This window comes from Labeo rohita, chromosome 6 (genome assembly GCF_022985175.1).
Source record: "Labeo rohita strain BAU-BD-2019 chromosome 6, IGBB_LRoh.1.0, whole genome shotgun sequence".
Classification (NCBI taxonomy): domain Eukaryota; kingdom Metazoa; phylum Chordata; class Actinopteri; order Cypriniformes; family Cyprinidae; genus Labeo; species Labeo rohita.
In genome coordinates, this window is record NC_066874.1 from 20,749,143 (window position 1) to 20,766,761 (window position 17,619).

The 17,619-nt window shown below is 34.5% G+C and overlaps 1 protein-coding gene across 1 annotated transcript in view; it reads right to left on the reverse strand.

The window, feature by feature from the left end:
• The window catches only part of zc3h3 (zinc finger CCCH-type containing 3), an 80,591-nt gene that overhangs the window by 19,080 nt on the left and 43,892 nt on the right, over positions 1–17,619 (reverse strand). The window contains exons 5-6 of the mRNA XM_051112258.1: positions 1,387–1,532; positions 52–124 (exon numbers count right to left, since the gene is read on the reverse strand). Coding sequence (XP_050968215.1) covers positions 52–124; positions 1,387–1,532 — 219 coding nt within the window. The remainder of the gene's footprint in view (positions 1–51; positions 125–1,386; positions 1,533–17,619) is intronic.

A 17,619-nucleotide genomic window follows, 5' to 3' on the forward strand; every position in this document is an offset into this window, starting at 1 on the left:
ATTTTCATTTTTGGGTGAACTATCCCTTTAGCCATCTATCACAACACTAACCTGGCTACATAACGTGTGGCTGATGTTCTTCCCTGATTACCAGTCGAGGAAACATATGGATTGTACCACTCTCCTGTAGTATGGAAAGAGAAAGAAAAGAAAAGTTTAAGGATTAAGCACCATTTTATGAAGGTGTTAGGTTTAGAAGTAAAAAACCAACATAAATTTCCATTTGTTTGCCAAACAAAACGTATTTCCAAGTCTGATCGACTATTTTCATAATGGATTTGTAATATTTTTATAGCACTTTCATGCCATTCTTGGAACTTGACAGTCCCTGGTCACTTAATACTTTCGATGTATGAATGAAAAGAGCAGCATGAACATTCCACTGAACATCTCTTTTTTTATAGAAGAAGGAAAATCTTAGTTTTTTTGTTTGGTTTGGATTGAAATGAAGGTGAAGAAATAATGACCTAATTATTATTGTTAGATAAACAATTCCTTTAAAAATATCACCTTCACCTAAAAAAAGCAAATATAAAGTAATGTATTAAGTATTAAGTGGCTTTAACTGAGCTGTAGACCAGTGCTTGTTTGTTCCTCATCTCATCTGAGCTTGTGCACAAGCATATTTATTTATAACAAGCCAGACTAATAGCATTTAATTAAAGGTCATTACGTTCATTGGTAGTGACGGAGGCCAGCAAGTACAACCAAGACAAGATGCCATGCTGTTTATTTATATGTTAGGGTCCATCAACCACAGCCAAATGGCAATCGGAGAGAGTAGATATAAACACTGTACTCTATGCTGCACCGAGTGATAGAGCAATGAGGCCAGAGCGCAAGGAATTTAGGATCCGAGTGCATGTGAGAAATGGCTGGCTGGTTATGTGGAATTCAATTGTGAAGTCCATGTGAAAAAGTGAATGAGAGACTGAGTCTGTGTCTATTAACTGTACCAAACTTGAGTGTGGTGAGACCACAGTTGGGGAGATCATAAATAGATGAAATGTGTGTTTGTGTGGAACTCCCGTCACAGAGCAGGAATTGATCTTTAATTCCACTCCAGATTATGGCTTTAGGGTTTAATCTAGGCCATTCACCATCTCTCTTGTTCTCTCTGTGTCCCTCTCTCAACCTGTAGCCAGTGACAGATGACAGCTTTATTATTTCAGAAGGCGACCTGTAGACCCCTTCCACTGGAGTGATAATCTGGACTGTGTACTTATAGACAAGCGATATTTACTGACCCTTGAAAACCCAAAACTGCAATACCTCCAAGGCACGTATTTATGTAAACCAAAAAAGTGGGCAACACATTTCAAATCTCATTTTAGTGCATATACAATGTATATTTAAAAAAGGCATTGATCTCTGCAAAATGGTTACCTTGTCTACTGTTAGGTGTGCAGGTGGTATGAGTGCGAGAGAGCTTATTGGCTGAAACTCTGTATAGCGCTCCGCCTATCCATCTCATGCTTCGTCCCCTCCACTGCCTGTCTGAAGTAGTCCTCAGTCGATTCTGCAAGAGAATTCTGAAAAAAAGACAAAGACAAATTATAGTAACATATACGGGCCATTCTCTAGAATTGGTCCAAACTGCTGTCCCACAACAAAAAAAAAAAAAAACACATCATCTTAGATGTTTACTAAGATCCATCTATTATCTATTGAGACCCACAATAATATTTAAAATATCAGTATATAAAATCATAATTTATTGGGTACTTTCAATTGGGAGGTAGTTGTCCTGAACCCTAGCCCCTAAATTTCAATTTATGAAAATGATATTGAAATAATTTTTGTATTTTATAACGTTGTTTTTTAAAGTATCTTTTTGATTCCGTTAAAAAAATAAAAAAAAACTTCTGAAAGTCTGTGAAATTTAAGGACCGTTACTACTGAACACCTTTTTTCTGCAATTAAGCATACTTTCCTGCGAGTTATTCCATAACATTTAGTGTAAAACTGTTCAGAATTGTGCTAGCTAAACCATGTGCTGATTAGCATTTTTGAGCTGGGTTCAAAAGTGTCTAAAATTGTCACTACCGTGACTAAAACAGTAACAACCGAAACAATTGGTAGTGTTTAAATGACATCTTTGTTTTTTTTAGGCTGTTATCCCAAAAATTGCCACTACCAAACGTCACATCCGAAACATGTCATCGTTTTGGTAGTGACAAAAGGGAACACAAAATCCTCATATCTGAGGGAAATGATCAAAATTTTAGTATGTTTTAGTATGCAAATAATAATTCTGTAATGTGATATGGTCGCTACCAAAGCATTACTGTCATTACTGAAAATGTGCAGTCACTACCAAAACATGGGATGTTTTGTCAAAAATAAAGTATACTGAATTATCAACGAGATGTTATGATAGTTTTTGATTCAGTGTAGTATATTCAAACTAATGAATCCTTAACTTTGAAATCAGTATGATCAACTTTTTGCCTTTTACAAAGAAAAATTGGATTCAAAATACAACAAATCTCATAAATTACACTTGAAATATTGTTAAAATGTAATTGTTATTGATTTATCTCTGAAAAAAAATTTTTTTTTACAATGTATATGTAAGCAAAATCTTAATAGGTCAATATAACCCTTCTAATTAAATTATTATTACTGTGTCTCAAAATAATACAAATATTCCAAAACTTTCTGAAAATATAATATGAGTTAACTGCACAATTATTAGAAATGTGTACCTTGGACATTATACAATTTGCATACATACTTTTTTTTTTTTTTTGTAAAAACACATTTTTCAAGACGTTTCCAACTTTGGACCAATTGGACCAACTTTGGACCAATTCTGTACAATGGCCCATATACAACAGATCATTCTGTTGTACATGGGCCAAATCTGACTTTTTGAGAGGACTGTAATATTCTAGTGATATCAGAACTCCAACCGTTTTACCGTTTATATCACGTTTACAGTATTTTTCACAGCGAGTGTCATAGAGGATGCCCAAATTTACCATAATTTTATAAAGTATACTGTTTTTGTATCACAGAATGTAGTTTTAAGACTTTTTGTGGGGGACTCAAATTCATTGAGGAAGGAAGCATTTTGCAAAAAAGTGGGTCTTTAAAGGCACTCCGTTGTACATTTGTGCTTACGAACAGTTGTGTAAACACAATATCACACTAAAACACTTTTATTCCAAAATAAGACCTGCCTTCTTAATGAAGCTTTTTATTACATTTATTTGGTGTGCATCACCACACAATTCTGAATGAGGGCAGCAAGGCAGTTATTTTTTTTTCCCCCTCTTACTGTCCCTTTTTCAACACCCCTTTCCAATCTCATCCTCACCTTCCCAAACATACCCACACTCTCACGCTCTCTCTATCTCTCTCTTTTTCTCCTGGCTCCTGTGTCACAGCACTCTGGTAAATTGCCCCTTTAATGGAGGGGACGGCCGTGTGGAAATGGAGAGAATTGAAAAGAGGAGGAAATCATTGAGATAATTGCCAGGGCATGAGGCCAGAGCAGAGAGACTGCCCCCCAAACATACTCCTTGATGCTTCCTCTCCCTCCTAAGCACACACACACACACGCACACAAAGGACACATCTCTCACATTATCATTTATTACAAAATTTACATGCAAAATGAACAGAAATAAATTTAAATGCTTAAAACCTATAAATGCAAAGTGCGTTTTCTTGCGTAGTAAAAATTCAATAAGATATATTCACTGCTACATGGATAACAACACTTCCGTCAATTATCATACTCAGTATTACAGACCCAATGCCATATAGTCTCTCCCACCTTTCAAAGTATATATTTAAGACTGATTGTGGGGGAAGTTGTGTGTGAAGTGTATGAGAGTAGCTACTCTGTATTAGGAGACATGAACTTTAGTACAAAACGTTTCGAGAGCCCCACAGCAAATCACCTCCAACATCAATCTACACCCAGTACAAGAGCTTCAACTACACAATCTATTGCCTCGGCCAATATGTCCAACCCCAGCCCACACATACAGCACAGCATCAACATTGAGCCTGAGCACTCCTACACACACAGAAAGTATCACTGGCTTCAATACAAACACACATTGATAACCAAAATGCCCCTTGAACTGCCATGTAATGGTACTCTTAATAGATGCTAATTAGATTTTTAAATAAATTCCTAAATGTGCATAAACAAATAAATATAGTCTGGCAATAAGTCTGACAGTTTAGAAATTAAAATAATAATAGCAAACCTCTTCTCAACAAGCCACATGATTTGAGGTATCATTCAATGTAGTGAGATGAGGAGCCAAAATTTGGTATTTTAAAGGGATATTTCACCCAAATATAAAAATGCTTTCATCTATTATTAGGGCCGAGCACCGATGTGCACAATTTTTTCTTCTTCTCCAAAATGAACCATATTTTTGAGGGCATAAACATGCTTAAAAACTCATGAAACAGCACTTGTGGCAAAAGTGGTGAAAATTTACATCTGATATGGGTTTCAGAAGTGGATGTGGCAAAATGGCTCGATAGCACCACCTATAAGTGCCCCTCAAGCTACATTTAACATACATTTACAAAATTCAGTAGACACATGTAACACACCAATACCTACAAAAAAGTTCCTTGGTATGAATTCTGAAACCCAACAGGAAGTCTGTTTTTTTGAATATTCTCAACAAGTTTTGTGCCGTTTTTGCCATTTTCAGGCGTTGTATTTATACAAAGTCCTCCTAGATATTTAAACAGGTCAACACCAGATTTGGTCAGTGTATTCTAAAGCACTTTGTGACATTAAATTGCGAAGATTTTGAGTTTTCATTGAAGGACGTCTCTGTGGCGACCTGACAAACTTCAATGTTTCGCAATGAAACATTGTGATTCCATGTCCGATCTGCACCAAAATTCACATGTTTGATAAGAGTTACAATCATAGCGCCACCTGTTGGCAACAGGATATGTCATGTTTTATACTAACTCAAACATATCATGTTCAATCTGCACCAAACTTCGTATGTTTGGTCAAAGTCCTGGCTTGAAGACATCTACATGCCAATATTCAGATATGCCATAGCATTACCAGTTGGCAGCAGGAAGTTTGGCACATATAAATGACTTTGACATATTACTCCAATATTTACCACTTTAAATGCATATTGCTCACCGTTCGCTGTTTTCCTGAAGCCACCGGGTGGCGGTGAGCCAGAGTGCGAAGGCCCCTTCAAGGCTGCTTGCAGCTTTAATTCACTCTTGTGTTTCTCTAAAACCCATAAGACTTTCATGCATCTTTAAAACCCAGATGAAGATATTTTTAATGAATCCTGTAATTTCACTTAACTGAAAATACATTCTACCAAAACATTGCTCGGGTGCGGTGCAGAACTTCCGATTATCATATTTGATGACAGATTTTTAAGTTTTGGGTGAATTAATAATCCATTTAACTTAAATGTATATCACAAAATGAAAAAAAGTATATGTTGATTCTTCATTTTATTGCGTCTTTAACAAATTCACAGAGAAGACCAAAGTGCCGAACAACCTGTGCATCTACATCCTTTTAGCTATAAGAGCATATGTCGTACATACATCATAACCCACAAAGGTCCAGAATGGCTCAGAGACGGCAGCCCGGGGAGCCATAATGAGGCGTAATGGGAGAACAGTTGCTGCCCTCCCTGGAGCTCAGGCAGGGCACCCAAGAGCCATAATGGAGCCTAATGTAGCCATGACATGGACATGGAACATGCGAGGCAGTTAACCTCAGTCGTAGTGAGCCCGTGTGACAAATGGATAAAATATATGAAGCCTAAACTCGGAAGCAGAGCATGTGTAATAGCATGCAAATGTTCCTCCACTGGGCTTTGTCTAAGAAGCAGCGAGAGGAAAGCTGTAAACACAAGATGCCTTGTGACCTCTTGGGTCTCTCGTTTTAACTCTGGAAAGAATGGAAATAAAAGTAAGACAGGAAGCAAAGAGGAGAGCTCCATCATCCTTAGAGTTCTCAGCCAGTCGTCCTTGACCCTTAAACGCCGATACCTTATCTTCAGCCAACCGGCACTCTTTAAATCACAGGTCGCCACAATATACGTACTTTCAGTTGCTGTTCTGGTATCAGTTATGTTTGTGTTTCCCGTTACCGCAGTAACTCAGGCTGGAGGGCGTAAGAGCTGATCCGATATCAGAGGCAGAGGGAAACGGCAGTGTTAATACACGGGGTCTGGAGGGACATATCACGTCGACCCATGTATCACTTGAATGGCAGTAGGGAATTATTTTTATGGGACACACGATGGGTTGTAATTGCACTGTTAGAGTAGGACGTGATTTAGCATTTAGGGGCTCTGACCCTGAGGCTATGATATAAAAAGGTCTTTGTGCTCTTCCTGAGGGTCTGCTGGGGGATATGAGAGAGGAGAAGTTTTTAAGGAAATCATTCGGATGAAACTTTGAGGACAGGTGCAATATATAATTTATTTTATGAGTTGTATTTTATATGAGTTGAAAATGCTAAGAAATACTAGGCAATGTGTTTTATTTGGGAAAGAAAGCATTAAAAATAAATAAAAAGACAACAGAATTCACCCAAATGTTGTCAAACAGTTGTATGAACAAAGACTCATTGCTTAAATGTTAAGGTTTAGTGAGTTCCCAGCATGCTTTGCATCATGGATGAATTAATCCTATTTGAAGTTATCCTAACAGGAGTAGAAGGGCAGTTTTTTAAACATATTTCATAAATTAACTGTATTCTGAAGCACGTTATAAACAATTTAAATGAGATATTTGAAAAAAGAACTCTGATCAAAATTAGAGAACACTTAGAGATACCTCGAAGAACTGGTGTTAATCTGGAACCTGGTGCTAATTTCCTTAATTATATGACCAACCCTATTTAACAGGCAGCGTTCCTCTAATTTTCACCAAAACTGCAAGATGGCAGGCTGCTCTAAAGTGACTAAACCCTGCGAAAGGAGGTTGTCCAGATTAAGGCCAAAGGGATGACCCTTTCAGCCACTGCAAGAGAAGTTAGAAATTCCAAATCTGTAATTCCGCAAATATTGTAGGTTTACAATGACAGTAATTCATTCAATTCCCACCAAAAAGGATGGTCATCCACATAAGACAAATGTACGAGAAGACAGGATAACGCAGAGACTCTCAATGGGGAATCGGTTCAGCACTGCAGCTGGAATTGCTTGCCAGTTCAGTGCTGATCAGGTATAGATCTATTTTGGCGCGCTTAAGAAAAGTCGATCTGAAAACGCACTTTGCAGTGATCAAGTGTCTCATCAGCAGAAAGAATCAAAAGGCTAAGCTCACCTTTGCTGAGGCGCATGTTGTGTGGACAGAGAACAAGTCCAAGGTTAACTTTAGTGATGAGAGCAAGTTTAATATATTTGGGTCTGATGGGAAACATTATGTTTGGTGTCAAATTGGGGAAAGACTGAACACCAAGTGCGTAAAGAAGTCAGTAGAAGTGAGCAGAACCCAATTGATAAACAGTAATCTGTAGATGCCATAAATAGTTTAGCATAAACAGACAAATTCAAATTGCTAAATTAAAGTACTGTTACGTAGGCCAATTTTTAAGACAATAGCTAAGAAGATAAAAATCCTAATGCATTTTTTTTTCTTTTTATATTGTGCTCACGTTATGGATGCATGAAATGCAAAGATGTACTGAATATGCTGATGATGACCCATCCCTCGAGGGGCCGTAGCGAATCTGTGTTTTTGTCCCTTTAATTCATTCTGTCAAAATAAACGCTTTTACAGCAAACATCTCTGAGGCATCATGATTTTTATCACTCCCACTAGACACAAATCTCTTTTTTGCTAGTATGTGGCATATTTAGGGGGCACGGTAAGCAACCATCAGCAAGGATGAGCGCGGGGGACTTACACCTGTGTCAAGACAAAAACACATCAGTGCTGGTGCATGTGATGGTCGGGGGAAGAACGCATATTAGTGTGTATGCAAGTTAAAACCTCTTAAAAAAGTTCCACTCAGAAAAGTTAGCCACGATCACCTGCCGTTTTCGATTATACAAACTATTCTGCATTCTCACATGTACAAGCATGTATGTGTGTCTTGTTGCGTTTCGACCGCAGGACGAGCGCAGATGAAGGAGAGGACGAATCAGCACTCCGGCAGGGTGATTAACGATGTGACTTTTGTTTTGGTGACGGGGAGGAATTCACAGGCCGCACGGGCATTCGCAATAATGCTTGTCTTGTCTATTTGGCTGCAGAGAAAGCATTAGTAAGCTCATCCTGAAGAATAGACAAAAAGAGTTACCCTTGAAATGAGCTAGCTGGTTTCACTTAACCAATTTTCCTTGTGTAAATGACTTTTTGCTTGTAGCAAAGTAGATAATGAGAGAAACGTAAGTGATAACCGTATTAAAGACTATTAGAGAGAGAAAACATCTCAAATGTTTGAAGAAATCAACAGCTCAAGGGCAGACAAGTGAGCAAGAGATGAAATAAATGAAAGAGGAGAAGACTGAGGGACAGATGACACGAGGTAAACTAGACAGTTGTCATTAGGGTGGGAAATTAACACTTGCCACTGGCCAAATGTGTCTATTTTTTGCATTGGCGGGCATTTTGGCTTATAATACCAGACACGTGGCACGTTTCAGATTGGCCTGTGACAATAAAGGCTCTTTCTTAGTAGGTCTGTGGTCAGATATTTTCTAAAGAAATTAATACTTTTATTTTAAAAAAATCTGCATTAAATTGATTTTTAAAAATGACATAGTACAAAATAGTTTCTTGAGTACAAAATCAGCATATTAGAATTATTTATTAAGGATAATTCTAGAGAATAATCACTGAAGGGCAAAAACACTGAAGACTGGAGTAATGGCTATTGAAAATTCAGCTTTTCCATCACAGGAATAAATTACATTTTACAATTTACTAAAATAGAAAGCTGTTATTTTAAATTGTAATGATATTTCACAATATTATTTTATTTTTTTTTAAATGTAATTTATTTCTTACTTGAAAATGATTAATTTATATTACATTATTTAAACCAATGATTAAAATGCACATTAAAATAAAATACTTTTGATAATAATATTGCAATCACACATAATAATTTTATATTATTTTATTAGTATTAATATTGTTGATATTAATAATGATTCATGTAATATTAGCAATATTAATTCATACTATATTATTAAAATTAATTAATAAAAAGTACATTAAAATTGTAATAAATCCTGGTTATAATGAACTAATTTATTGCTGTTTTTAAAATAAATCTTCATCCATTCATTCATTTGAGCGAAAACAAAAAATAATAATGTAAAAATACAATTTTTGCATTTATTTTGATTTATTTTACTATTCAAATAAATCAAATAAATGCAGCCTTGGTGAACATGAGATATTTCTTTTAAATACACACACAAAGAAAACCAGACCCAAATGGTAGTGTATATTTATAGGAAAAAAAGAAATAAATAAAATAAATAAATAAATAACTAAAATAAAATGGCAGACGAGTAAAAACATTTAGGGTATTTCCACCTCCATTCTCTGTTTTATATCTCATAAAGCATTATATTTCAACACTGTATTATCAGTCAAACATTTCTGGCTGTTAATACCTAACTCTTATGCTCTACTGCTCTACCTTGTCCTTCAGCACTCTCAATTCACCTCTCTTGTTCCTCCCGTTCTCCCTTGTGCTCCCCTCCCTTCTCTGCCAGGATGGGTGCATGAGATGAATGGAGAGGTGGTGAAGAAGAAGAGAGGAGAGGGGAGCAGTGCTGCAGCATATCCTGTGCTGATCAATACCAGAGCACTAAACCTGATGAGGGCCACGCGGGCCGCTCCACCCACACTGAGAGAGTGCATGACCGCACATGTGAGAGTGCGTCGACCAGAGAAAATAAAAGGTGAAGATTATGATTGTTTTTTGTTGTTTCTTAGACATGAACGGTGTTAAGAGTTCAAGGAAACAGAAGGAAGAAATCTGGCTTTACACATAGCACTATAAAGCACCACAATAAATGTGTCAAAATAATCAAGATTACAACTATGGCTGCTTTGATTAACTGTGTCATTGCTCGCTTTCTGTGCATTATTATTATTATTATTTCAAAATTTGAAAACTGATATATTGCCGTATAAAACAGCAACAAATTAATTTAGCTTAAGTAATTAATAATAAATATTTAAATGTGCATTTATTGATCAATTTGGAAACACTTTACAAAAAGGTTCATTAGTTAACATTAGTTAACTTTATTAGTTAACATGAACTAAGAATGAACTACTTCTACAACATTTATTAATCTTAGTCAATATTAATTTCAGTGTTTACTAATGCATTACAATCACAAGTTTTTTTTTTTACATTAATTAATGCACTGTTAACTAACATGAACAATGAACAAATGTATTTTAATTAACTAACATCAACAAAGATTAATAAACAGTGTAATAAATGTATTGTTCATTGTTAGTTTGTGTTAGTTAATACATTAACTAATGTACATTAAACAAATGACACCTTACTGTAGTTGTGTAATCATTAATTTAAATAATATAATATTAATGTTGATATTGCTAATATTAAATTGTAATAATATTTCACAATATTGTATTTTTACATTCTTATTTTTTGTTTTTGCTAATTCAAATAGTATAAATAATAAATAAATAAATAAATAAAAAGTTATTTTTTATTTTTAAAGTCATAGTAATCAATTAATTCAGTTTTTATTAAGAATTTTAATGTACATATTATTTAATTTCAATAATATAGTATGAATTAACTTTTTTAAATTCATATTTTTAATATTATAAAAAAATCACTATTAATATAAAAAAATAATATAATAAAATTAACATTTATGATTAGAAGAAATATCAATATCAGAAGTATTTTGTTTCAATCTATATTTAATTAAAAATAAAAAAAAAACTAAAATTATATACGCGTATCGATATTAACAATATTATATAAATAAATTATTAATTTATGTGCTGGGCAACGATTAATCGCAAAAAAATGCATCCAAAATAAAAGTTTTTTGTGTACATATATGTGTACAGTGTATAATTATTATGTGTGTGTGTATATATATATATATATATATATATATATATATATATATGTATACACTACCGTTCAAAAGTTTGGGGTCAGTACATTTTTATTGTTTCTTTCTTTCTTTTTTTTTTTTTTTTTTTTAAGAAATTAATACTTTTATTCACCAAGGATGTATTAAGTTAATAATTAAAAGTTTATTAAAAGTTAATAATAAATAATTTACATTGTTATAAAATATTTATATTTTGAATAAACACTGTACTTTTTAAACTTGTTATTCATGAAAGAATCCTGAACAAAAAAAAAAAAAAAAAAAAAAATATTGGCAGCACAACTGTTGATATTATCCAAGATTGATCATTCCAATAATAAATCCGCATATTAGAATGATTTCTGAAGGATCATGTGACACTTAAGACTGGAGTAACAGCTGATAAAAATTCAGCTTTTCATCACAGGAATAAATTCTATGTATATAGTACATAAATATATACACACACACATGCATGTACATATTTAAGAAAAATATGTTATGTTTATACATTCAATATATTTATATATAATATAAATGATTTAAATATAAATATATACATGTAAATATTTTCTAAATATATACTGTAATATGTGTGTCTTTATACATACACAATAAATATACACAGTACACACATATATATATATTATATAAACAAAAACCTTTTTTTCGGATAAGATTAATTGTTGCCCAGCACTATTAATAATATAAATTAATTAATATTCCTGTTTGAAACATCAAATAAGAGATGATCTTAAAAGGTGGTCTGGGGAGTCAAGACCAAGAAGAAAAACAAACTCTGCATTCACAATAACAAATGAGAAAATCTAAAAGAAAGAACAAAACGGAGAGTGTGCAGTGGGAGGAGGGCAGTTTGTATGCGTGTGTATGTATGTGTGTGTGTGCGCGCACAGACTCGTGTAATTTATGCCCAGGCGTCCATGCTTTACGGCTTTCTTAATTCAACTCCTGCTACTATTAATGTAGTTAATGTTGAGATTATATCTATTTTCTGGTGGCTGCCGGGGATTTACGAGGGCCTTTCCTCCCCCACCCGGTCCCCTCGAACACTCAATCACCAGACACAGCCGCACTGCTGACTACACACTCCCACCGCTCTCCAGCTCGCTGCGCCGGACACCGGGTCACTGCACGGAAGGGTGAGGGGCTAAAGAGCCCCGCGTCTGTCTGCTCATGTGTGAGACGGAGAGGGGCTCCGCGCTTCTTCTGCTTGAGCTCTTGGGTGGTGGACTGTGATCGGCCATCTGTGTGTGTTTGCTAACTAACTAATACTTAGATTGTGGCTTTTTTTTTTTTCAAAGCATGCTGTGCAGCCGTGTTTTAGCTTCACATAACAAGTTCGATTCCTAGGAAGTGCATGTATTGGTAAAAGCATATCTTGAATGCATTGTAAGTCGCTTCGGATAAAAGCTTAAATGTAATCTCTGCCAAATGTGTAAATATAATACCAATGTGGCAGATGGCCATACTCTAAAATACTCTAAAAATAAGCATCTCCAACAAATGAATGAATGAAAGAGATGGATCGTTAAAAATCGTCCCTTATCTTCTCTCCCCCCCAATGCTATCTCTCTCTCTTTCTCATTTCCCTCTCTCTTGTAATATTTCACAATGCGTCACAGAGGTTCAAATTGAAAATCCCTTGATGAATCAATATTTATTGCAGGCAGCTAAATGAATGGCGGTAAGTCACCACAGCTCAAAGGCAGTCTGAAGCCAAGCACGCGTCTCACAAAATCTGCATTACACAAATGAAGCCCCACAAACACACACTCGCTTATCCATTAAAAATCTGAGAGCATTGCCCTAGCAAATCTAAATCGCATGAATGAAGCATCACTGACCTGCACACAAAGTTGCAAACATCAGTAGCACTTTATGTGCACGTTTCATAATATTAAACATTTTAGGTTTCAGTGTAAAATTTGGACCCGTGCAAAAAGTGTGCAGTCTTTTGTACACTTACAATGCTGTAATTGGTCCAAATTTTCTGATTAGTCAGTTATCAGCATTTTAGCCACCTTTTAGAGAGAGAATACACATAAACTTTTGTATGTTTGAAAATAAATTGAACTGCAAATAGACCTGCAGAGTGAATAAGTCTGTTATAAGTCTGCTTTCATTATAATTACAAAAATGGTAACAATACATTCATTTTACTATTTATTAATTTTTTTAAATGTTAGTTAATAAAAACAGTCATTCATTGTTTGTTCATGGTAGTTCACAGTGCATTAACTAACGTAAGAATAATAAATTCTGTAGAAGTATTGTTCATTCTTAGTTCATGTTAACTAATATAGTTAACTAATGTTAACTAATGAACCTTATTGTAAAGTGTTACGACAAAAATAAATATGCATATATACATGTACATTCATCCATGCACACACACACAATAATAAAATAAAAATGTTTTTAGTAGCTATCCCACAAAGCAATTGAGCAATTCTGAGTACATAACGGTATTTTTATCATTATAGTTCCCGAGTTGCTGGTTCGAACAAGATAAAATATTACTGCTCCATTTATTCAGAAACAAAAATGCTATTTATGTATTTAAATTTTCATTTTATTGGTCTATTGCAAATGTTAATACCCTCAGTGCTATTTATTGGCGCTGTCAACACTGCACTCTGACAGCTGACAGAAGAGCTGCAGATATTCAAGGCACTTTGATTTCCTCATCCATTTGACACAAAATTATATTATATATAATTCAACTGTATATATGTGACCATGGATCAGGAAAAACAATATTTGGTCAGGATACAACTATTTGAAAATATTTAATAAAATATTTAGAACAATATTTAGAAAATTGCCTTTAAAGTTGTCCAAATGAAGTTCTTAGCAATGCATATTACTAATCAAAAATTAAGTTTTGATATATTTATGGCAGGAAATTTACAAAATATCTTAAATGGAACATGATCTTTATTTAATATCCTAATGATTTTTGGCATAAAAGAAAAATGCTACATACTTGTGTTACATAAGACTGGTTTTGTGGTTCACATTCATATATAAAATGATTTTATTGTGGTAACACTTTACAATAAGGTTTTTATTTACAGGTGTCACTGTGATTTTTCTGATATATATATTTTTTTATTTCCTTTGAAGAATAGCTATTTGCTATATTTGTTTATTGGTTATGAAGAAAATTCGTTATGAAGCATAGCCTATTATGAAGTTGATTTAAATATTCTCCTTAACGAATTTTAAGATAAAGTTAAAAGTTCAGAAAAAACAGAATTAGCCTGTAGTCTATAGATTAGAACTTAGAGGCTAATTCTATTTTTCCCCTTAACTTTTATTGGGCCGCAGATTAAAATAAAATTATTTTTGATAATATCTTTAAAATGAGAGAACGACATTCTTAATTTGTTTTGCTTTCTTTATACTTCACAGTATAACTGAAAGCGATCAATTAAAACACTTACTAGACTTTAAAAAATAACTTCTAATTTAAGTGAACTTAAAACAATCTTCACATAAACCCTAGCTCTGTCCTTGCGTTAATATTTTTAACGCCGTTAAACTGGAAAAATTAAACACCTGCATAAACACATCTCCACTGCATATAGCCACATATACAATCACTGGCGTCAGTCGCAAATATCAAACGTAAAAAAAATCTTTGTAAAAACCACAATGGCTGTTTTTTCAACTCTAAAATTATAATCTTTACACACCACACACTATATTAAATTATATTCATATTCCACCTGACAGTCATGCAGTGTGTTTTTGGCTTTAGGCTACACTTTCTGTGTAATATGCATTACTTACTTATTTAGTATGTGTCATGTAAAGCACTGTCTCAAATTAATTACACATGAATCTGAATGAAGCTAGAAACTCAATTGCAAAAAAACCTATACATAAACAGTGTTGAATACTTGTGTGCAGGCCACTGAGGTCAAAATGTCAGCATCTCTTCAGTAATGAGCTCAGATGAGAGTCTGACCTGTAGACCTGTTAATCATCTATTTCAAGAGCAGCTGTTGCATGTCTGTCGGCCAAAATGTTCTCAACCGCCACGTGATGACTACATATACCAGTAGTTTTACTAAATCGGGCATAGCATTATGTTTCCTTGCTATGTAAAATTCAAAAACATATGTTTAAGTAAATATATATATATATATGCATACAGTTCAGGTCAAAAGTTCCCCTCTTTTAGCTGGGGGGTGAAAACTTTCTGAATTTTAAGATCTGGGTAAATTTTACTTTTTTGTCTTCTGGGAAACATGTAACTGTCGTCTGTAGCTTCTGAAGGTAAGTACTAAATGAAAAAATATGACATTTAGGCAAAATAAGGAAAATGTACACATCCCCATTCTGTCCAAAAGTTTTCACCCCCCCGGCTCTTAATGCATGTTTTTTCCTTCTGGACAATCAGTGAGCGTTTGAACCTGTAACAGTTGCATATGAGTCCCTCAGTCGTCCTCAGTGTGAAAAAATGGATCTCAAAATCATACAGTCATTGTTGGAAAGGGTTCAAATAGACAAAAATGCTGGAAAACCAAAGAATTTGTGGAACCTGAAGGATTTTTTTTTTTTTTGAAGAACAGCAGGCACTTTAACTATTCTGGAAAACAAGGGACTCTATCACTAAACTATCACTTTATCATTTATGTGAAATATCTAATTCAGGTCAGTACTAAATAAACAATAACATGCATTTTGTATGATCCCTCTTATTTTGGTCAAATAATGAACATTTTGCACATTCTGAAAGGAGGATGTAAACTTTTGACCTCAACTGTATACATATACATGTCCATCCTAAATGAGAACAATGAGCTAAGATAAACACTATTAGAACTCGTCCCTAAGAAACTATTATCAGCTCATACGATATGAACAAGGATCACTACATTACTAGATTTAAACCCAAAGACATGAACAGATCAGCTCCCTCAACTTACTCTCTCTCCATGAAGACAGTTACAGCTGCTTAAGCAGCCAATCAGATATTCACAGTGATATCATGCACCGACCCTGCTTGAAAAGAGTAGAAAGAAGTGATTTTGTTAAGCGCTATCCACTCAAGGCAGTGTAAAGCAATCCTCACTAAGGCAGAAAAGCCCAGAAAGACAGTAAAAGAGAGCAAGAGAGATAAAACAGAAGGTTATTTTGTTTAATGTGGCACCCTTCTTAACATATAACACCTATAATCCACACTCTCTTTTTTTATACATGGCTAAGCCAGGCCCACACAGCAGGGGGATTTATGAAGATCATTTTAACTCTGTAGATAAGAGGGGGAATAAAAAATTTACACCCATACGCATGAGTGCTTCATTTACACCCTTAAGTGAATAGGATTTCTCAGTGGCCTCCTATCAGACTAAAGCTAATGCCATACAGACACAGCAGTGACCCCTCTTCCGTCTCTGTCAACCTTTGCTTTTCAACCTCTCTTAATTTTGCTTTTTCCCCACTTACCTGTGTCTCACGTTTTTAAATTCAAATACAAGCTTTATGTGAATGGCGCCTTATACTTACAAAACACTTAAAGGAGAAGTCCACTTCCAAAACAAAGATTCACATATAATGTACTCACCCTCCTTGTCATCCAAGTTGTTCATGTCATTTTTTCTTCAGTTGTAAAGAAATTATGTTTTTGAGACAAACATTTCTGCCTTTTTACTCCATAAAATGGACTTCTACAGTGCCCCGATTTTGAACTTCCAAAACGTAGTTTAAATGCAGCTTCAAACGATCCCAAATGCGGTTGTAAACAATCCCATCTGAGAAAGAAGGGTCTTATCTAGCGAAACAATCGGTTATTTTCATTAAAAAAAGAACAATTTAAATACTTTTTAATGCCTTTCTCTCCCTGAACTCTGTGTATTCTGACTAAGACAGTTAGGGTATGTCAAAAAACTTCAAAAATCATTTCAAAATCATCCTACATTACTGCAGAAGTACCGACACAGTCTTTGCAAAGTTAACATGCAAAGAAGATCAAACACCCTTAACAAAAAAAAAAAGGTAAAACACTGATATATGGCGATTGCGAAGTTGAGGGAGAACATGAGATGGGAGTTTTTTTTTGCGTACCCTAACTGCCTGGACTGTTTTTTTTCCGGTTCATGGCAGAGTAAGACAAGACGAGCTTTTGGCATTAGAAAGTATATAAATTGTATTATTTCGATTAAAATAACCATTGTTATGCTAGATAAGACCCTTCTTTCTCGGCTGGGATTGTTTACAACGCATTTGGGATCGTTTGAAGCCGCATTTAAACTGCATTTTGGAAATTCAAACTCGGGGCACCATAGAAGTCCATTACATGCAGAAAAATGTTGAAATGTTTTCCTCAAAAACATAATTTCTTTACGACTGAAGAAAGAAAGACATCATGGATGTCATCTTGGATGACAAGGGGGTAAGTACATTATATGTGAATCTTTGTTTTGGAAGTGGACTTCTCCTTTAATGTTGTTATATAAAAAAACTATTTCAACTGGCAATTACAAGCTTCTGTCTCAGT